At 64.2% G+C, this 16886-nt stretch overlaps 6 protein-coding genes across 6 annotated transcripts; 3 read left to right on the plus strand and 3 right to left on the minus strand.

Moving 5' to 3' along the window:
• Window positions 1–128: 128 nt before the first annotated feature.
• On the plus strand, window positions 129–3319 carry EMIHUDRAFT_457637 (hypothetical protein; the record flags this gene model as incomplete). The annotated part of the gene is made up of 6 exons (XM_005777346.1): window positions 129–565; window positions 678–885; window positions 1179–1221; window positions 1293–2131; window positions 2326–2547; window positions 2703–3319. 6 exons carry the CDS (start codon window positions 129–131, stop codon window positions 3306–3308), a joined length of 2355 nt encoding a protein of 784 aa, XP_005777403.1. The 3' UTR covers window positions 3309–3319.
• Window positions 3320–4009: 690 nt separating this feature from the next.
• Window positions 4010–4584, minus strand: EMIHUDRAFT_238058 (hypothetical protein; the record flags this gene model as incomplete). Its single annotated transcript, XM_005777347.1, has 3 exons — window positions 4010–4123; window positions 4283–4368; window positions 4464–4584. 3 exons carry the CDS (start codon window positions 4582–4584, stop codon window positions 4010–4012), a joined length of 321 nt encoding a protein of 106 aa, XP_005777404.1.
• Window positions 4585–4680: 96 nt separating this feature from the next.
• EMIHUDRAFT_238059 (hypothetical protein) lies at window positions 4681–7511 on the minus strand (the record flags this gene model as incomplete). The annotated part of the gene is made up of 8 exons (XM_005777348.1): window positions 4681–4992; window positions 5178–5690; window positions 5884–5940; window positions 6009–6056; window positions 6132–6404; window positions 6474–6581; window positions 6690–6812; window positions 6990–7511. The coding sequence occupies 8 exons, from the start codon at window positions 7509–7511 to the stop codon at window positions 4681–4683; spliced, it is 1956 nt and encodes a 651-aa protein (XP_005777405.1).
• A 2313-nt stretch (window positions 7512–9824) lies between these two features.
• On the plus strand, window positions 9825–10364 carry EMIHUDRAFT_238061 (hypothetical protein; the record flags this gene model as incomplete). The annotated part of the gene is made up of 1 exon (XM_005777349.1): window positions 9825–10364. One exon carries the CDS (start codon window positions 9825–9827, stop codon window positions 10362–10364), a length of 540 nt encoding a protein of 179 aa, XP_005777406.1.
• Window positions 10365–10582: 218 nt separating this feature from the next.
• Window positions 10583–11667, minus strand: EMIHUDRAFT_443737 (hypothetical protein). The gene is made up of 2 exons (XM_005777350.1): window positions 11462–11667; window positions 10583–11287 (listed from the first exon to the last, which is right to left on the minus strand). Exons 1-2 carry the CDS (start codon window positions 11609–11611, stop codon window positions 10796–10798), a joined length of 642 nt encoding a protein of 213 aa, XP_005777407.1. The 5' UTR covers window positions 11612–11667; the 3' UTR covers window positions 10583–10795.
• Window positions 11668–12728: 1061 nt separating this feature from the next.
• Window positions 12729–14714, plus strand: EMIHUDRAFT_73993 (hypothetical protein; the record flags this gene model as incomplete). Its single annotated transcript, XM_005777351.1, has 7 exons — window positions 12729–12890; window positions 13097–13213; window positions 13278–13420; window positions 13537–13737; window positions 13805–14030; window positions 14170–14406; window positions 14514–14714. Coding segments are annotated over 7 exons (1287 nt in total), but the record flags the coding sequence as incomplete, so codon positions are not given.
• Between the last annotated feature and the right edge of the window lie 2172 nt (window positions 14715–16886).

Below are 16886 nucleotides of genomic sequence, written 5' to 3' on the forward strand. Positions count from 1 at the left end.
AGAAGTAGAGGTTTATCCTGCAACACAACGGTGTTGGCCTGGCGAGTAGAGGCCCCGCCCACCCAGGGTACCCCTCAGGGGACCCGATAGCGAGTGGGGCACAACCGCGATTGACCTTCATGGCGCACATGTCGGCTGTTGCGCTCATCTTAGCGCATGCCAAGGTTGCGTCCGACGCCGTACCACAGGATTGGCTCCTCCTCCCGCCATCGTCGCTGCCGGATGCTGCCATTGTCGAGGGCAGCCATCATGGCGTGCCGACACTCACCCTCACAAACGGCCTGGCCTCGCGAACGTTTGCCGTCCCATCGGGTGGCTTTGGGACGATCGCGCTCTCTCGCTCTGGCTTCGGCTCGAATTGCGATGCAGGTGGCGCAAATTTTCTCCGTGCAACCTCTCCAGAGGCGGAGATGCGTCTCGATGGAGTCAACTACTCAATCGGCGGACTGGTTGGGCAGAGGGACTTCGCCTTCTTGAACATGTCGGAGCTGCCCGAGCTCACTTCTCCCGCCGGTGCATTCCGCTACTCCGCCCACCGCACGGGTGCGCCGACCGCGCGGTACAAGTGGGCTCCCGGCGTACGGCACTCTGACGCGTCTCTCTCCTGGCCACGCCTCGCCCTTTCCCTTTCCCTTTCCCTGGGGAGAGCGACTCTCCAGCGCAAGCTGTATGAATAGGCCGCCTCGCGGGCTGACCCTCTCCGTCGACTTTGTCGCGCCGGAGGGTGCGCCTGCCGCCCACCGCGATGTCGTCGTCACGGTCGTGTACGCGCTGTACCGCGGCCTGCCGCTCTACGAGAAGCACGTCGCCGTGACCTGCTCGGGCAGAGGAGGGAGTGTGGTCCTCGAGTCGCTTGCCACTGACGTGCTCCGTCTCACAAATGAGGTGACAGATACACAGACAAACGGAAAGGCAGACAGACAGACGCGCGCGCGCCGAGGCAGCAGGTAGGGCAGCGCTCTCGCGGTTCGCCACGCCACGCACACACACACACACACACACACACACACACACACACACACACACACACACACACACATTCACACACGCACGCACGCACGCACGCACGCACGCACGCACGCACGCACACACCACCCACGCGCAACGGGCCTTGCACTTTGAATGCCTGGCTCCTTGCCCCGCAGCGTGGAAGGTTTCCCGGGCCTGGCCTGACTTAGGCGACGGGCTACTGGCCGCACGCGGAGCGAGGGCACATCACAGGCGCGCCCACGTCTCGGCCACCTCTGCCAGATCTCGCCCATGTCTCCTCCACCGTGCTGGGCGCGTCACAGGCGCGAGCACCAGCGGCCGCGTGCACATGGCGTCCGAGATGACGCGCGGCACGAAGGACCCCTCCCGCGGCACCACCCGCCTCGGACCGGACGAGAGCTGCACGACGTGCACGCAGGGCAACGGCGCGCTGCTCCTCCGCTCCGTCTACCCGCGGGGCCCGGCAGCGCAGCTCGGCCCCGCCGGCTTCCACGGCCGCTCCTTCGCCTCCTTCCGCACATACGTGCTCCTGCACGACTCCGACGAGGCGGAGCGGCAAGGCCTCGCCCTCCGCCGGATGTACCGCACGCTCGCGCCCCAGGTCACGGAGAACCCAACCTTCCTGCACCTCACCGACGCGACCGAGGCCGGCATCCGGCGCGCGGTCGACCAGTGCGCCGCCGTCGGCTTCGAGATGATCATTCTCAGCTTCGGCTCCGGCCTCGACATGGAGTCGACCGACCCCGCCTACGTCCGCTCCGTCGCCGCGTCGGTCGAGTACGCACACTCGCGCGGCATCGAGCTCGGCGGCTACAACCTCATGGCCTCCTCGCGCAGAGTCGGCCACGCCGGCGACTGCGTCAACGCGTCGGGCGCGTGGAACGGCGCCGCGTGCCTGGCCAGCGGCTGGCCGAAAGCAGAGCGTCGCATGTCGGAGAAGCCGGACGCGCTGTGCGTAGGCGCCGCGTGTCTCGCAAGCGGCTGGTCTGACGGGTACTTTCGGAGAGTCAAGGACTTCATCGAGGCGACCGGCCTCGACGCAATCGAGACGGACGGGCCGTATGAGGGCCATTCGTGCCCCTCGAAGGAGCCCGCGCCCCCCCGCGGCGAGGGGAGCTCGGCGTTGACCCTCGGGCGGCTCGTTTTTTTTTTACGGGCCGCCTTTTTGTTTCAGGGGAGGAGGACTCGGCGTGGACCCAGGCGGCCGGCGAAATTTTCCCCCCGACCGTCCCTCGCTGCACCTGCGTGCGAAAGACCGGCCCCTGGAAAAACCTAAACAGGCTCCTGTTTCCCCCTGGCCTCAGGCCCCCCCCCCCCCCCCCAAACTCTCCGAAGTACGAGCGAAACATGGAGTTTTCCGCCTGGTGCAAGGAGGAGGGAATGTACGTGCACGCGCCCGACCCTTACTACTTTCGAGGCATCAACAAGGATGGGATGGGGTACGTAGAGACGAACTGGAACCTCCCGCTGTGGGAGCAAATCACGCTCGCGAGACAGAACATCTACGACGGCACTTGGGTCAAGGCGCCCTCCCAGGGGTGGATGTTTGTGCCCCTCGTGCCGAGCCCTAGATGCATGCTACGACGCAGTCGTCAACGCGACCCTGTACTCTGGTCCGTGTGCCCGTGTGTGAGACGAGCCGACGGCCTGTAATCCGCCCCCCCCCCCCTCCCCCCCCACACACACACACCGACTGCAATCTGGCCCTCCAGGTGAAGTACCACGGCGGCTGGCCGCAGTGCTGCGTCGAGCCGGCCGGCTTCCTGCACGGCGAATGGGAGTTTTACTTGTCGATGTACTTCGCGACGGGCGTCTCCCCGTGCTACCGCGGCACGCGCCTCTACGACGACGAGGAGCCGGCGAGCGAGGCGCTCGTGCAGCGGTACGTCGCCTTCAACAACAAGTACCGCACGATACTGCACGCCGACATGGTCCACCTCAAGCGCGCCGACGGCAACGGCATCGACGCGCTTTTGCACGTCGAGCCGGTCGCAGCCAAGTGTCGCGAGCGGGCGATGCTCGTGGTCTTCCACCAGAGCCGCGCAGCGGCCATCAACACGACGCTGCGCGTGCCGCTCTACTACTCGGGCCTCGACGACGTGGCGAGCGTCTCGCGTATGGGGGGCGAGGCCACAACGGTGCGGCTGCGGCGAGACTTCTCCGTGACGGTCCGCGTAGAGATGGCGCCCGCCTCAGTCGCGTGGTGGGTATTTGAGTCCCCCCCGGGGTCAGCGAAGCGTGCGGATGCATCTCAGCGATCAGTCATCACGCACACACCCGGCTTACCGGGGCTTTTTGACGCAACGACCAGGACGTAATGTTTCACACAGGACGTGGGGCTCGTGGGGGCGAGTGAGGTTCAGGTTGGACTTGGAGCCTTCATGGAGGCGTTGCACAGCTCGCGATTCTATCGAGATTCGAGCGGTCCCTGTACGGGGTGTGGAGGGTGAGTTGAACAGGGGTTGTGCGCCAAGCCCTCCTGCTCGGCTGCAGCGAGTAGACAAGTCTTGTCATCAACAGAGTAGATGGATCTGACCTCGGGGCCGATGTGACCAAGCGCTGGTAGCGTGGTTTGACCTCACACCCATGGTCTCACAGTGTGCCGGCAGTCGCCGAGCAGTGTCGCTCACACAAGCCGCAGCACAAGTGACTGAGGGCCAGTGAGGGCGAGCCCATCGCTGTCACAGCTGTGGCAGCCGCACAGTAGGCTGTGTCAGCTGTGCAGAGTGTGTGAGCAGCAGAGGAGCTGCTCTCCAGGCTTCTGTCGCAAAGAGCTGCATGCCACCGAAAGCGCTGTCGAGGTTCGCCGAGCGCGGCGCAGGTTGGAGGACACCGTCACCGACGAGCGCGTTGGAGTATTCACTCCGGACAAAGACAGTGGCACGCGCCGCTGCGCGGTGCGTGCCACTGTCTTAGCGGCGAGGCGCGGGACCGTCTGTGGCGAAGTGGGTCGCGTCCTCCGATTTTGTTCAACCCAGCATCCACACCCTCTACGTAGCCTGTTCATAATTTTAGTCGATTAGAGACAAAGCTCAAAAAGGGCGAGCGAGAGCAGCAGTTCCCGAGTGCCGTTACTGCCGAGAGCGAGACCCCGCGAGAGCGCCCCGAGAGACATCAGGATCAGAGACATCATCTGATATGTACAGTACTCGCCGCTCGGGCTGGATGCTTTTCGTTACACACGCACAAGGCGCACACGCCGGCAAGACCAAGAGGAGCAACGAGCAAGCCAGAGGGTTACACGGTCAGGGAGAGACCAGATAGAGGAACGAGCGACGGGGCCAGGGCACACTCCTGTCTCCCACGCGAGCGACCAGCGCAGCGGCTGCCATAGTCTTAAGGCGAGGGTGGTGGCTGTGTCCCAGTGAAGATCGGACCCTGTGAAGAAGGGGAGATAGCGTTTGGGGCGGGAATGTGGGGAGGAAAGTTGCCGAACATGTGGGAGCCGATAGACGCGGAGATGTACGCGATACTCGCATACTTACGCAAAATGGCGAGCGCGAGCGATGCGCAATCGCGGCGGTGCTTAGTGCTCCCACGCTGGCCGCTCGGCCAGGGCGCGCAGACAGCCGGGGGCACTGCCCGGCGCCGCATGGAGTACTGCGCGAGAAGATCGGATCATATCTCGAGCTCGGGCCCCCGCCACGAGGAGCTGGGGGCGCTGCGTGGGCGCTGCTTGCGGCTTGGCGCCTACTCCGCCTCGGCCTCCGCCGCCTCGACGGGCGACACCTCGAGGGGGAGCGCCTCCTCCAGCTTGCGCGCCGTCTCGTCCGCCTCCGCGGGCGGCGGCTGCGACCACGCCTTGAGGTTCTCCTTGTCGCCGTCCGACAGCCAGCGGCGCGGGAACTGCGATGTCGCCGACCACGGCCGCCGCCCAACCTCGGCCACCGGGAGGCCCTCCGTCTCGCGCGCGATGATCTGCGCGACGCGGCACTCGCAGCCGTAGTTCCACGGCTTGCCCTGGCAGCCGCCCATGCCCGCGCGCGTCCGCTTGCGGATCGCCTGCATCGAGTCGATCGGGTAACCTCGGGTAACCTCGGGCAACCTCGGGCGATCTCGGGCGATCTCGGGAGCAGCGGGTGGGCACTCCGGCGCTCTCTGACTCTCTCTCTCTCTCTCTCTCTCTGGCGCTCTCCGATCGCCTGCGTCGAGTCGATCGGGAGCGAGCGGCGGCAAGCGTCGACCACCTCCGCCTCGGTCACCTTCTCGCACTTGCACACGACGTTCTCGGCGGCCGAGACGCCGAGCGCGTTGAGGCTCTCCTTGTCGTCGGGAGTGTAGACGAGGCCCTCGTCCCCGCGCTTGGGCACGACCACCGCCGCCCGGCTCGGGTTGAAGGCTGGGTCGGCGGGCGCGTCGAGCCCGGCCTCGCCGAGCAGCCGGACGACCTCGAGCGCGATCGCGGGAGAGCCGGCAATGCCGGGCGAGTCGATGCCGGCCGCGTGGATCAGGTCGGGCTCGGTGGCGCACCGCTCGATGATCCAGTCGCCGCGGCTCGACTTTGCACGCGCGCCAGAGAAGGAGTGGAAGGCGTCGTCCGTCTCAAAGTCGGGCACGAGGCTGCGGCAGGCGGAGAGGATGGAGGAGAGAACCTGCTGCTTCGAGTCGGGGTCGACGCCGGGGGTCGGCCACTTGTCCACGTCGCGCGCGGTGGGGCCGAGGATGAGGTTGCCCCAGAGCGTCTTTTGGACGAGGATGCCCTTGCCTGCGCCGCGCGTGGGGGGCGGGTCGAGGGGTTGCGAGTCGGAGTCGAGCGGGCGGGGGGCGGGGGCGGGGAGCGGGGAAGGAAGGGGGAGGGCAAGAAGAGGGGGCGGGGGGAGGCTCGCCGAGCGGTCCGGGGCACGGGAAGAGGATGTGGTTGCAGGCGTCCCCCTGCGACTTCTTGAGCAGGACGTACTCGCCCAGCCGCGGCTTGATCTGGAACGACTCGTCGCCGACCAGCCGAGCGACCTTATTACATAATAATAGGAATTGGAGTATAATATACAATTATTATGTTATATGACCAGCCGAGCGACCTTGTCGGACGCGCCGCCCGCGCAGTTGACGACGTACTTGGCGCGCACCTGCGGGGCACGTCTCGCTCTGTTGTCATGGCCGTGTCCTGGACATGTCATGCGCATGACCTACGTCTCGCGCACCGTCTCCCTCGCGACAGTCACGCCGCCCATCGCGCGGCGCGAGCCGGAGCCTCCCACCTTCATCGCCTCGACGTCGACCGCCTGCTCGCCCTTGACAAGCTGCGGGTAGTCCTTCCACGGGCCCGCCTCGTCCTCGCCGCCAAAGTAGCGGCCGAGCGCCGGCGCCGCCGCCGAGAGCGCCTTGCGCAGCGCCGAGAGCGGGCCGCCGCCCGTCGCCTCGACGAACTCCTTTGGCTCCCAGTGCTCCATCTGGATGTCGAAGAGGCCGGCCGCCTAGAGGAAGGTTCAGAGACGTCCCGAGAAGGCTCCGGCAGCCGGTCCGGAGTCGAGTTAGGAGGCAACCTTGTCCTTTGCGATGCCGCGCACCTCGCGCCGCGTGCGCACCTCAACGCCGTTGTCGGCCGCGTTCTCCGCCAGCGCGATCGTGTACTCGTAAGGGATGAGTGTGCCCTGGCACGCGCGGCGGAGCGTTGGCAGGAGGCGGCGGAGATGGCGGCGGGGAGGGAGGGGGGGAGGCTATGTTTGCGGTGACGGAGCAGCAGGGGTGTCTGGTCTCACCGCGTCAGGCGAGTGCAGCGCCGCGGTGGCGCCGGGAGCGAGGCGGGGCTCCATGCGGCGGAGCTCCTCTTCGCCGACAATGCGCAGGTTCTTGACGCCGTTCTCGGCGCCGCGCGCGAGCAGCTGTGGGGCAGGGCATGGCGCTTGTCGTGGTGGAGAGCTGAGGCCGGGGCTGTGGACCACGGCCGTGCTGCAGTAGAGAGGACGGGAGAGGGGGGGGGGAGGGGGGGCGTGCTGGGCCGAGAGGCTTCCGCGCGCCTCGTGCAGATGCGCCTCCTGCTCCTCGCCAAACGCGACCACCAGCGAGCCGGTAAGTTGGTAGCCAAAGTGGAGCTCCGAGTCGAGCTGCGGGAAGAGCTGATTCCCCTTCCAGCACAGCGCGGCGCGCACCGAGCCGGGCTTGTCGTCGAAGCCCGCGTGAACGATGCCCGAGTTGCCCTTGGTCGCTCCCTGGCACACGTCGTCCGCCGCCTCCAGCATCACGACAGAGGCCGTCGTCTTGGAGAGCTCGCGCGCCACGGCGGCGCCGATGCACCCGGATCCGATAATGGCAACATCGTAGCTGCCGTCCGGCTTGGCTGACGAGTGGCGCGTGATAGACCGGGGGCACGGGCCCGCCGGCGTCTTCTCGTTCGAGCCTCCCGCGATGTTGAACTTCTCCTTGCAAAGCTCGAGCGGCACCCAGTGGCCCGCAACGTAGGCGCCCCCCTCGCCATGCACCTCGCCCTGAGTGACGGCGGTGGGCGCACCGCAACGAGGGGTGGAGCGCGCGACGCGTGGCACGACGAGGCCGGACGCGGAGCTCACGATGAAAGACAGCATCGAGGTGCAGAGACAGCTGGAGGGCGAGGCCTCGACAGACGTTGAGGAGAGGTCCTCGCACCCAATCAGCAGAGGGTGATGAAGCCAACGAGAACGAGCCGAGGCGTGTCGCCGAGCACAAGTGTGTTTCTTTTTCACGACGTCGCCGGAGCGAGTCTCCCTACTCAGTCTGTAAAGTACCACAACCCATGGCTCTGTGCCCCGCTCGTCCCACCGTGTCCACCACGGCGCACGGGGTGATATGGGCGGAGTCTGTTCCAAGCGCGTGTGCGCACACACGGCCGAACATACTGCTCCTCGAGGTAGTCAATCGTCTTGTTGATGAAGGTCTGCGCGGCGTAAGAGTCGTGGGTCTTGTCGTTCGAGACGTGGACAAAGGCCTTAGTGTGCAGCTTGCGGTGGCGAAGGTAGCGGCGTTTAGCGTATATAGGCGCTATAGGGGGTGTCGTGTCACTCTAGACACTTGAAGACTCGTAGACCCCTTCAGGCCCACGGCGACGCCCGCGGCCTCGGTGAGCGTCATGCACAAACACAAACAGCACAGTGCGTGTTTACTTCAGAGCACCACGTCGCTCTCTCTCTCCGCTCTCCTCCCTCTGCCACGCTCTCCCCGGTTCTCTCTCTCTATACCGTAATTGACCTACTCATGACTCCTGCCTCTTGGGCTCTCGGGTACGGTATCCAGCGCGGCGAGGTCCAACTCCGCCGGCGGGTCCCACTGCACGCGCCCAGACTTCGTATGCGAGAAGAAGACACGGCCGTCCGAGGTGGCGTGCTGTCGCCAGCCGTACTTGAGCCGGCGTGTCGCCCCCTCGACGGCGTGCACGACAATCTCGGAATCGGCAGGGAAGATCCGCTTGCGCGTGGTGGAGACGGCGTGAGCGGCGGTGATGCAGACGCAAGCCTGCACCTGCATCACCAGCGCGAGCGCCACGGTGAGGGCGCCCTCCACGCACGAGAGGCGCAGCGCTTGCACGAGGTCGTGCTCCGGCTCCGGCTCGTGCCAGCGGTGGAGATGTCGTGAGGCGCATTCGGCGCGATGAGGGGCATAGAGCGTGCGGAAGATGAGCAGCACGAATATGAAGAGCGAGAAGGGAGCAAGCAGCGTGTTGAGCTCGTATGACGAGAGCAGCGAGTCGTGGTGCTGTCTTCGGTGGCCATGCAGGGTGCAGATCCCTGCGTGGGAGAGGGGGGGGGGGGGGGGGGCGTGAGCGGGGGCGAGCGGCTAGGTCCACTGCGGTCTAGACGGTCTAGAGCTCGCGGTGCTGCGTCGCGGGGCAAGAGGAGAGGTGCAGCTCGGCAGAGCCGTGCAGGAGCGGCAGGTGTGCTCGCACCGGCGATGCCTCCCCAAAAGAGCGCGGGGGGTGACATCCAAAGGCCCCATCGCGCAAAGCAGTCGGGAGAGCCGGCCCCGATATGATCCGCACCGCTGTCATGAAAGAAGAGAAGTGTGGCCAGCATGAGTCCCACAATGGTTAACCCCAGCTGCACGAGCACGAGCCAGCCAGTAAACCGGTCGCAGGTTTGCCATGACTCTAGAAGGCGTCGGGAGAGCGGCCGCAAGCTACCACGCGCGGCCGTCGAGACCGCCTGCCCTTGCACGGGCCGCATGCGCCGTCGACCGTCAGCAAAACTGCTGACGGTCTGCGCGCCGGATTTGAGGAGCGTGGGCGTGCGCCTTTTTAACTTCGGGTACGACGGGCACACGAAACTTGGCACGTTCTCAACGGAAGGATTCGACGTTTCGCGCCCCCGATCTCGACCCACCAGATGCCGCCGTGACGTAGCGGTCCGGGGCCAGCGAGACAGACAGCATGGCGAGAGAGACACACACACACAATCACCATGACTGCAATGGGGAGGCGCGGGTCACAAGAGCAACAACACACAACAACACAACTCTGTCTCTCTCCCAAGAGGCACTGTTTCACAACGACCCCCCGCCTGGCGAGGTACTTCCAGCCTGCTGTGGGGGCAGCTGACGCAGTCTCGCCGAGGCGGGTTGACTCACCAGATAAAACCCCGAGAGGCGTGGGAGTACCTCGAGGATGGAGGAAGAGTCCCCCCGTCCCCTCGCCTTGACTTCACACACAAGTTCTGACGTCGACGTTACGGCGAGCGGGGGCGACAACCCATCGTGCGCTGGCGCAGGTCTCCACACACGCGAGGGAGCACCTCGGTCACCTCGGTCCGGCACCTAATGAGAGGCTCTCGTCACACACCGCACACGCCTGAATGTGTGTGTGTCAGCAGGCTCGTCACACACCGCGCACGCCTCCGCAGGTACACACACGCGGCAATAAGGCACAGCAAATGGAGGCCAGCAAGGAGAGGGCCTCGGCCGTGCTCGGCGCGGGCGCCAGGGGTCACGCCCAGCGGCGGGCTGCACGTTTGCAGCAGGAGGAGCAGGCGATGCAGGCATCGGTGATCCAGGCGCAATTGCGGGGCAGGAGGGAGCGGATCAACCCGACGGCTGAGTCCAATGTGCGGCGGGCCCGTTCCGAAAAGGACCCCGCGATGCAAAGCGCCGCCTATCTGGAACAGCACAAGATCATTCCTCTCCTGGAGCTGCTCGCGCAGAAACTTCTCATCGAGAGGCCAGCGGATCCCCGCGCGTACCTGGTGGGCGAGCTCCAGGCGTTGCACACGGTGGCGGATCCCGCATCGCCACGCCACTTCTTCAGCGACAGCGACATCGAGACTCTATTCCAAATGTATTCTGTTGCAAGCACTCGCGGCCTCACGGCCGGGCAGTGCCGTGAAGCACTGGACGCGCTCGGACTACAGCACGTTGCGACCCCTCCCGCCCCTGTTGATCTCGCAGCTTTCAAGGCCTCCATACCTGCCATCTGACTTAGCCTTAGCCGCTTGTGGTGCAGTGCGACAAATATCGATCGTGTGTCGTGAGCTGTACGAATGTGTGTCGGACTGGTCGCACTCGCAGCCTTGTGCCTTGTCGCTTGTGACTTGTGTGTGCTCAAGACGCGCGCGTGCGGGGTGCGGCGCGCGCGCGCGCGCGCGGGGGGTGCGATCGACGGAGCGGCGAAGCGATGCGCACACCGCACACCGCAGAACGTTTACATGTATGTTATAGAGAATCACTCCGGGCGAGGGGGGTGGCGGTTGAGCCGGTTGACACGGCACATGGTGTATAGATCGAACCGGCATGCGTGCAGAATATCCGCTTCTCCACACGCTCCGGAGCTCCTCTCCTATACGCTCTCGGCTTTGGGCGACACTAGGCGGGCGACGACACGTGCGGAAGAGTGCGGTCACCTGTGGCGTCAACACCCTTCGGCGAACTCGTTCTGCTCACACTCGTCGTAGAGCTTGTAGCGATCTCCGCCCGGGTAGGCGATGGCCTTCATCTTGTCGAACGAGAGGCCGACCAGCGGCCTCGAGCCCTGCACCGGGCACGTGGTTATGACCAGCTTGCCGTCCACCTTCTTTTTGCTCGGCACGCAGTCGTCCGCCTGCTGCGAGACGAATACGAACTCCACGTCCGACTTGCCAGGAGGCACCTTGGGGATCATCGCAAACTGCCCCGCGTCGTTCTTGCCGTCCTGGCCGTTGCCGAGGACCGACATGCCCGTCGTCGTCTCGGTGACCACACCAAAGACGCCCGCGTCCTCGACAGCCTCCTTCCGGGGGTTGTCTACCTGAGCGCTGACCCGCACGCACTTCTGGGCAATGCCAGAGCCGCCGGCCCCCGCGCCCAGCGCCCCGCCCGCCCGGCCTTGCGCCAGCTCTGGCGGGCAGTCGCACTCTTCGTAGGCCTCGGCGGCAGAGGGAGGCGGCGGTGAGGTGTGGCAAAAGTGACGCATGGTGGTGAGGGCGCGGCAGTGTGTGGCGAGGAGGCGGTCGTGAGGGAGGCCGATGCTTGACGCGGCGAGTGTGGGCGGTGCAGCGAGGAGCCGGGAGGCAGCAGGGCTAACGGGAGGGACCCGCGCCTTGACACTCAGGCCGATGTTCATGTCATTGGGCCCAATGGCAAGGGCCGGCTCGATGGCCGCCCTAGAGATGGATGCGGCGAGCGCCGCGGCGATTAGCGCGCTCTGCAGAGCGTGAGCGCCATGAGTAGAGAGCTGCAGCAGCCGCATGGCGGTCGGCAGCCGGCTTTGTCGGCGGAGATCGGCTGTGCACGAGATCGGCTGTGCACCTGGCTGGGACTTTGGCGTCCCCGGAGTTTTTCTTTTTTGGAGCTCGAACTTCAAAGAGTTCAGGAATCGCTTAAGAGGGAGAAATTGTAAATGGTCCGGGAGGCTCCCGGTGGACGCCGGAGGCTGGGAAGCTCCTGGCTACAGTGGCTACAGTTGTAGCGGCACGCATCCCCTGCGTAAGTATGGCTAGTGCCAGTGCACCACAGACTTCAGAGGTGTCTACAGGCGGATTTGTGCCTATAAATAAGGATAGAAAAGAAACTATTGATTTGAGCGACTGACGTTACGCGCGGGCTTGCCTTGGTCTGCCATGCAAATCTTCGTCAGATTGCCGCACGCTCGGTCGATCGCCGTCGAGGTGGCGACCAGCGGCGCGGGCTCTTCCCTCGATGCGGTCAGGTTTGCCGTGGAGGATCGCGAGGGTGCGCTGATTGGGTGCACCTCCATCGCACCGGGCGTCATTGCTCACATTGCGCCCAACCTTGGCCGCAGGCATTCCCGCGGCCCTGCAGCGGTACGTGCATGCTGGGCGGCAGCTGGTCGACGATAGACCTCTGGCGGAGCAGCGCGTCGCACCAGCCGCCACACTCGACCTGCGGCTGAGCTTGCTGGGAGGAGCCCCCAAGAAGAAGGGCAAGGAGAAGGGCGACAAGCCCAAGTCTGGCGGCGACAGCGGCGGCGACGGCGGTGCGGGCGGCGGTGACGGCGGCGGCGAGGGCGAGGGCGCAAGCGCTGAGCTGCAGGAGACCATTCGCCAGCTGCAGACTGAGGTGCAGGCCGGGGTGCGTGGAGTCTTGCGTGCCCTCTCCTCCCCTGAGCCGCCTGCCGTTGCACGCCGCAGCTGGAGCACGAGAGGGAAGAGCGCAACTACTTTCAGCTTGAGCGCGACAAGGCGCGCGCAGAGAGAGAGGGAGAGAGAGGGGGGGAGGGAGAGGGAGGGAGGGAGGGAGGGAGGGAGGGAGGGAGGGAGGGAGAGAGAGAGAGAACTGTGCCCTCGGGGTGTGATCTTCTCATACCATCACTCACGGACACTCATCGGTGACTCAGTGACCGGTTGCAGGTGGCCACCTTTTGGGAGATATGCAAGAAGGAGCTCGAGGACCGGAAGGCGGAGGGACGCAACAAGGAACGGGAGATGGAGGAGCTCGAAGAGCGACACCAGGTGGAGGTCAAGGTCTACAAGCAAAAGGCGCGCATCCCCTCATCTCCACCCCTCCGAGTCTCTCTCTCTCTCTCTCTCTCTCTCTCTCTCTCTCTCTCTCTCTCTCTCTCTCTCTCTCTCTCTCTCTCTCTCTCTCTCTCTCTCTCTCTCTCTCTCTCTCTCTCTCTCTCTCTCTCTCTCTCTCTCTCTCTCTCTCTCTCTCTCTCTCTCTCTCTCTCTCTGTCGCCGGTGCCAAGCGCTCAGTGCACTCAGCGCTGGCGCAGGTCAAGCACCTGCTCTATGAGCACCAAAACAACGTCGCACAGCTCAAGGAGGCGGGAGAGCTCGCGCTCAAGCTTCAGCTGGGAGAGCACCACTCAAACGAGTCCGAGTCGAAGAAGGTACGCCCTCTCGCTATCGCCCTCCTAGTGCCGTGGTATCCACCTGCCTCTCGCGTGGACTTAGGACAAGCGCTCGCTCAAGCTGGAGCTGAAGGAGCTCGAGCTGGCGCACGAGGATGCCATCCGCGAGCTGCGGCTCGAGAATGACAAGAACATCACCAAGCTGAGGCAACAGTACGAGCGCGAGGTGACCGAGCTCAGCTCCAAGTGCGCGCCCGTAGCATCACACGTCACCATCTAGCACGCGTGCACGAGTGCTCCTCTCCATCGTCCCACCACGCACAGCTCGCACTCCTCAGTCCAACGCGATGCCCGCCCTCCAGGTACGAAAAGAAGATGAAGTTACTGCGAGACGACCTCGAGCTGCGGCGCAAGGTGGAGATCCTCGAGATCGAGGAGCGCAAGAACAACCACATCAATGAGCTCATGAAGAAGCACGAGAAGGCCTTCGGCGAGATCAAGAACTACTACAACGACATCACGCACAACAACCTCGACCTGATCCGTTCGCTCAAGGAGGAGGCGTCAGAGATGAAGAAGCGCGAGGCACCCTCCGCCAGTCCGGGGTGTGGTGGCGATTGAGCTCCTCAGCACCGTTGGCCGTGCGTCGTGTGCGCAGGTGGCAAATGAGAAGCTGATGTACGAGATTGCGCAGGAGAACAAGAAGCTCTCCGAGCCACTCTCACGCGCGCTCAAGGAGGCGCACGGCGCAGGGGCGCGCTGCTGCGGCGAGGCCCCCGATCTCTCAGCTGTGCCTCGCCACCCGACACAGGTGGAGGGCCTCCGGAAGGAGCTCGCAAACTACTCAAAGGACAAGGTCAGCTTGCAGACTGCAAAGGCGCGGGTCCACACACTCGAGGGCCAGCTGCGCGACCTCAAATGGGAGCACGAGGCGCCGCCGGGACGCACGGGCAGCCCTTCTAGACTAGCGGCCGACGGCCCCTCCTCGCCCGAAGGTGCTCGGACAGCGGCACTCTCACGTGGAGAAGGAGCGGGACGCGCTTTACGACAAGTTCGAGGCGACCATCTACGACGTGCAGCAAAAGTCGGGCTTCAAGAACATCCTTCTCGAGCGCAAGCTGGCCACGGTGAACGAGACGCTCGAGCAAAAGGACGCTCAGCTCTCCGAGGTACTCTCGGCGGCCAACCTGGACCCCGCTGTGCTCGGCTCAGTCTCGAAGCGGCTCGACGATGTGCGTGGCCCTAGATGCCCAACAAACGCGCACATATCCAGCGCGAAGGCTGTCGCCAGGCCCCGTTAAGCATGCGCCTGACTTGACCCTCCGCCACGGCCCAACAGGTGCTCGCCGGTAAAAACGGCACCATCAAGGAGCTGCAGTACGAGCTCGCGCGGGTAACCAAGGCGCACAACGACGTGATTCGTACCTACGAGGCGCGGCTGGAGGAGCTCGGTGTCCCAACGGCCACCATGGGCTTCAGGCCTCGCCAGCTTGCCACTGTCACAGCAACTGGCGCGGCGGGCCTCGTCACTGCAACTTAAAGCTTGGAAGAGGCGTGCACTGTGTGCCCCATGAAACCCCCATATCTGAGGAATAGTATATCGTGTGAATGATTGCGCAAGTCCGAGACTTCGCGAAAAAGTTAATTTCCCATCTTCGCGCGCTCTCTGTGGCGGGTTCGCGCGCGCAATCGGACGTCGCGCAGGGGGCATTTTGGCGAGAGGCCACGAACGCTTTTGGTACACTAAATCGTACACTACGCCCGTGTCGCGTGTCGAATATCTAGATACCGGCAAAAACACAAACTGGACTCCAAAAAAGTGTGCTCCAACCCGCAACGCCGCAAGAGGCGGGGACTGAACCACAAAAGTATGTTCCGCGCGGGCCACGGCGGGCTGCCGCGCTCGACCCTGTTTCTCGCGCCTCTCTCTCTCTCTCTCTCTCTCTCTCTCTCTCTCTCTCTCTCTCTCTCTCTCTCTCTCTCTCTCTCTCTCTCTCTCTCTCTCTCTCTCTCTCTCTCTCTCTCTCTCTCTCTCTCTCTCTCTCTCTCTCTCTCTCTCTCTCTCTCTCTCTCGCCCCCCCCCCCTCCCCGCCAGAGCGCAGTACACGCAGAGGGGATGGCCAGAGGGGATGGCCAGAGCGGTGGACGAGGTGTGCTGACAACCGGGGCTACGCAATCTGCGAGCTCTCTCGACTGGCACACCAAACAGGGACCACCCCTGCTCTAGAGGGAATTTTCACAATATCGCAACCGCGATACCGCGCGATATTTGGCGATAAAATGCGATAAATGGCGATGTTGTGCGATGCTCGCGATCACGCGAGCCCTTCACAGCACGCCTCAGCGACGCGCGTGAAGCGTTACAAAGGGACGGGCGCCGCGCGGCTTCGTCCTGGCAATGTGGGTGGCGGCGAGGGTGGCGGAGGCGATGGAGCGGCGGCGGCGGGGGGGATCTTGCAAGTTGCATGTCATGAGCGATTAAACATGGCGAGAGAGAGAGAGACAACATGGCCCATGTGCCGTGAGTGCCACATGCGAAATTAAAGTTGGATTGACGCACGTGTGTAAACTTGTGGCACCCTGGGCCCTGGGGCTAGCCTGGCCCTGGGTGCTGCTGCTGGGACCTGTGGTCGGACGCGTCGCTCGTCGGTGTCTCTCAGTACTCAGAGGTGAACAGAGCTCTCTCAGAGTTTTAGGAGTTATTGCTTGCTCTCTCTGTTTGACCGCTGAGCCCTGGCCTCGACACCTCGACACCAAACCTCGACACCAACTCGACACCTCGACACCCCCTGCCAACTCCAGGCCAACTTGACACCCTCGACACCCCCTCGACACCCCTCGACACCCCTCGACACCCCTCGACACCATCTAGGCTGTTGCCATGCTCGCCGGTGTCAAGGTGCCAAACTCGACACCTCGACACCCCTCGACACCCCTCGACACCCCTCGACACCGCTCGACACCGCTCGACACCGCTCGACACAGCTCGAACCACTCGACACCGCTTGACACCGCTCATATCCAGCCGGCGGCCTGCCAGCGGCTCTCTTCTTGCTTATCTGACTGCAAAACTTTATACCCCCCCTCCCCCCCCTCCCCTCCCTCCCTCTCTAGCTCTCTCCTCTCCCTCCCCACTCACTAATATGCATAGCTGCCATTGTCCAATGGCAGATAGTAGCCCTTGCAGCCTCTGTTCTGGTACATCTCTGTACCGTTTTTATCCTTGAAGACGGTACCGTTTGCATCAACCTCCTGGTACCAGCGCAACAGGAACATGGCCTTCGGGTCATCTACGTGCACCCCCTTCAAGGGCCGCTCGTCGGCGTCCAACGAAGCACGAAGCAGCGCTGGCGGCGATGGCGGCGGCGGCGCGGGGGGGTGCCGCTGCCGCGGCTGCCGCGGCTGCCCCCGCTGGTGGCAGCTTTGCTGCCATGCAGATCGCTGCGAACAACAGGCTGGATCCCTAGCCAGGCCCCCACCAGGCCCCCACAAAAAGCCTGCGCGCAGCCTGCGCGTTCCAACCTGTCCCCTCTCGGAGCCTCATCGGTCATGTGTTCTATAAACCTGTACACTGTGTGGAGCAGTGTGCTGTGGGGAGAGCTAGGGGAGAGGCGAGGATGGTTTCATTCATCATTGGTTACAGCAGTTCTGCTATTCCTATTGAGTATAGCCCCGCGCTATAGCCACACGGACGCGCTCGACACCGCTCGAC

The sequence above is a fragment of the Emiliania huxleyi genome (assembly GCF_000372725.1).
Source record: "Emiliania huxleyi CCMP1516 unplaced genomic scaffold EMIHUscaffold_261, whole genome shotgun sequence".
NCBI lineage: Eukaryota > Haptophyta > Isochrysidales > Noelaerhabdaceae > Emiliania > Emiliania huxleyi.

Excerpts from the sequence above, each read along its gene's own strand:
- EMIHUDRAFT_443737 (XM_005777350.1), bottom strand. The coding sequence starts at position 11,611 with ATGCGGCTGCTGCAGCTCTCTACTCATGGCGCTCACGCTCTGCAGAGC. Across the intron at positions 11,288-11,461 it reads ACATCGGCCTGAGTGTCAAG|GCCTACGAAGAGTGCGACTG; the intron begins GCGCGGGTCCCT and ends TCTGCCGCCGAG.